We start from the raw sequence: 3,590 nt of genomic DNA on the forward strand, positions 1-3,590 counted from the left end.
CCCACCCTTATCACTATATGTGTTCGATGAGAGACCAACGATTTCAGTAGAAGACTTTATATATTTGCTTATAGTTGCCTATTGGCTGGGCATAGATATAAGTGCAGCAAAGACATTTATTTAAATACTCTTTGGCTGCAATACTAAGTGGAAAATACCTGGAAGAGTTAACTCCTTAGGACTCTAAAAAACACAAAGAAAGACAAAATCTGGGACAAATTTTGCATAACTCCCCAATAGGGAGAAAGAAACACAGAAACAAACGTGCACGTGTTCATGCACACACATGTGCACATGCATGCATGCATGCATGCACGCACACACACACACACACACACACACTCTCTCTCTCTCTCTCTTCCCCTCTCTCTCCCACACTTCCTTACTCATGTTTCTTTCCAGAGGAATTGCTCACAGGCAGCAGAAAGAGCCTATGCTCACTTCCTAAAGCCCCATGTATACCTACCATGCTTCATGGTCCTCAAACATGAGGACATTTCTCCCCTCCTCCACCTTATTGAGAATTTCTTTCCAGAAATAAGCCATAGTATCCAAGGCAAATAGTGGATGCCACGTTCTCTAACCTGCCCCTTGACCCAGCACAAATCATCTCTGCACAAAATTTCTGGTCAGGAGACATAAGGAAAGGCATTCTTAACCTTATCCAGTCTCAATTTTTCAAAGGGTCCCCAAAGCCTTGAGGATTCACTCCATTTCTTCTATAAATAGTATCTCAGAGAGAAACAAGGAAGACAAGGGAAAGGTCAGAAGGAAAAGGGGGTATACATCAGGGGTGAGGGAAGGGAAGGGAGAGGAACTTTTATTCTGTTTATAGTAAGATTTGCTTTTTTAAAACAAATGGTGATCTTTTTTTTCTCCCCCACCCCTTATCCTCACCCCAATAGTTCTATTCTGAAAAGGAGGGAAACATAGTTAGATCAGGAAATTCTTCATTGTTGTAACTGTTGCTCTGGTCTCCCAGCATGGACAGCATCTCCTAATAAGTGAAAAAGAATAAGTTTGGGTCACACACCTTGATCCTTTACATTTATCAAGCTGCCTCCCAACATTCCCCTGAACTGTCATCTCTGGCCCCAGAGAGTTTCTGCTGTGCTGAGTTCTCTTAGCCGTCCTTACTCCTAGCAACACTGACTCCTTCAGATGACAACCTTTTTTCCTAGTTCCTTCTCTGTCTTCCTCCTACAGTTCCACATTTTTCCTCTTTTCTAGACCTCAGTATTTTCAAAAGGAGAAAAATCTGCTTGTCACATTTCATAAAACCGCCCTCTGGATACATATGGAATATCTCTTATCCTATTATGTTTTCCAAAACCTTGTTTTGCCTCCTTTCGACCTGTGTTTTCAACTAAGCTCCTCCTTTGTCCCACCTGAGATTACTCCATTGACTCTTGCAGTCCCCTCAGGATGTATGTAAATAGACCTTTGGAGCTGTATTCAGTATTTTTTTTTTTTTCCCCGCGGTACGTGGGCCTCTCACTATTGTGGCCTCTCCCGTTGCGGAGCACAGGCTCCGGACACGCAGGCTCACGGGCCCAGCCGCTCTGCGGCATGTGGGATCTTCCCGGACCGGGGCACAAACCCGTGTCCCCTGCATCGGCAGGCAGACTCTCAACCACTGCGCCACCAGGGAAGCCCAGTATTCAGTATTTTTATACCTAAAGTACTATCAAGTGGGCACATGGTTCTCCGTGAATGGGCCAAAATTACTTTTTTTGATGTCTTCACATGGCGCTTCACATCACTAACGATGGTCTGGTTAAAGGCTGTGCAGCACACTAAGTTCACAATCTTTTCAATTAATGACATCTATTCCTATATGTCTTGACTCTTTTCTTCTCTTCTTACTAACCTCAATCAAACACCTGAATCCATGCATGCTTTCTTCTCTGTCTCTCCTCCCTGACTCTCTCCCAGTTTCTGGTTTTCTGAAGTCTGTTCACCCTCTCACCTGGAAGACCTCTGGCTGGCCAGGTTGCTGTGCTGATGGCTGTTGAACATGTTGCTCATTAGAACTTGAACGATGATGAGGCTGCTGGCCCTGCCATTGTGGCCAGACACCCACACCCTCTGCTGTCCGTGTCTGGAATTGTCCTGCAGTCTGTCCACTCTCAGGAGCTAAAAATACAGCAAGGAAGAATAAACAACTTCAATCTGCTAACTCCACTAGAGAGGAGAAACTAGCATATTATCACATGCAAATCATTAATTTTACCTAGATACTTTCTGCCCTTCTTTCTGCAAATCAATGCCTCTTCTATTTCAAACCCTGGTCTCAGATTCATTTTTCTTCTCTAGGCACCCTTTCCAAAGAGTCCTTTGCTCATTCAGACTATACTTGCATATTATTAAATTTATAATACTTCACATGCTTTTTGTTATATGTGCTAAAGTCTTTTTCATGTGGGTATGTTTTATATTCCAAATGGACTGTCACCTTGCATTTTCCTATAATTAGGTCAGTACAGCCGTGACAAAAGCGAGCCATTTTAACTACGAAATTCTTTCTCTCTCTTTTTTTAAAAATAAATTTATTTATTTTATTTATTTATTTTTGGCTGCATTGGGTCTTCATTGCTGCGCGCGGGCTTTCTCCAGTTGCAACAAGTGGGGGCTACTCTTCATTGTGGTGCGCGGGTTTCTCACTGCAGTGGCTTCTCTTTGCTGTGCAGCACGGGCTCTAAGCACGTGGGCTCAGTAGTTGTGGCTTGCGGGCTCTAGAGCGCAGGCTCAGTAGTTGTGGTGCACGGGCTAAGTTGCTCCGCGGCATGTGGGATCTTCCTGGACCAGGGCTCGAACCCGTGTCCCCTGCATTGGCAGGGGGACTCTTAACCACTGCACCACCAGGGAAGCCCAAAATCCCTTCTCTTTAGTGGTGTGATTTTTCTCCTTCTAGTCTGAACTCACCAAAGTTGGATCCACGATTGGTGAGACTTGGGTAGGCAGCGGCACCAGGTGATGCAGTGGAAGCTCCAGGGAGGGACATGGGGCTGAAGGAGGATGGAGTCTGAAAGTTGCCTACACCAAATTGGGAAGAACGAGTCTTGGCTGTAGCCTGGGTAGCCACCTGCTAAAAGAAAGGGGTAGAGAGCAAATGGCACATTAATATTATTGCACAGGCCATTCCTGTGAGAGTTAACGTTACCACTGTCAATCACTGGATTCTTTTGAGCCAAGCTCATTACTTATATGCCATTGTATATTTCTTCCAGTTAACTCCCAATCTCCCTTGACACTATTTTTAGACACTTGTGATAAATCACAAAAAACAAAGAACTATGGGATTAATAACAGTACACGTTTAGAGTTGTGAGAATTAAACGAAAATGACTTAACCGAAAGCATTTTATAAACTGTAAAGTTATACAAAAACTAGAGGTATTGGGCTTCCCTGGTGGCGCAGTGCTTGAGAGTCCGCCTGCCGATGCAGGAGGCGCGGGTTCGTGCCCCGTTTCGGGAGGATCCCACGTGCCGCGGAGCGGCTGGGCCCGTGAGCCATGGCCACTGGGCCTGCGCGTCCGGAGCCTGTGCTCCGCAGATGGGAGAGGCCACGGCAGTGAGAGGCCCGCATA

General features: G+C 45.3%; 1 protein-coding gene across 4 annotated transcripts in view; it reads right to left on the bottom strand.

Moving 5' to 3' along the window:
- Window positions 1-907: 907 nt before the first annotated feature.
- The window catches only part of ARNT (aryl hydrocarbon receptor nuclear translocator), a 64,781-nt gene continuing 62,098 nt past the window's right edge, over window positions 908-3,590 (bottom strand). For 3 of the 4 annotated variants that reach the window (XM_007460233.1, XM_007460235.1, XM_007460234.1), the window contains 3 exons: window positions 2,926-3,088; window positions 1,970-2,136; window positions 908-997 (listed from right to left, as the gene is read on the bottom strand). In XM_007460233.1, coding sequence (XP_007460295.1) covers window positions 908-997; window positions 1,970-2,136; window positions 2,926-3,088 — 420 coding nt within the window. The remainder of the gene's footprint in view (window positions 998-1,969; window positions 2,137-2,925; window positions 3,089-3,590) is intronic. The other variant, XM_007460236.1, reaches the window with a different exon arrangement.

This window comes from Lipotes vexillifer, unplaced genomic scaffold (genome assembly GCF_000442215.2).
Source record: "Lipotes vexillifer unplaced genomic scaffold, Lipotes_vexillifer_v1.1 scaffold209, whole genome shotgun sequence".
Classification (NCBI taxonomy): domain Eukaryota; kingdom Metazoa; phylum Chordata; class Mammalia; order Artiodactyla; family Lipotidae; genus Lipotes; species Lipotes vexillifer.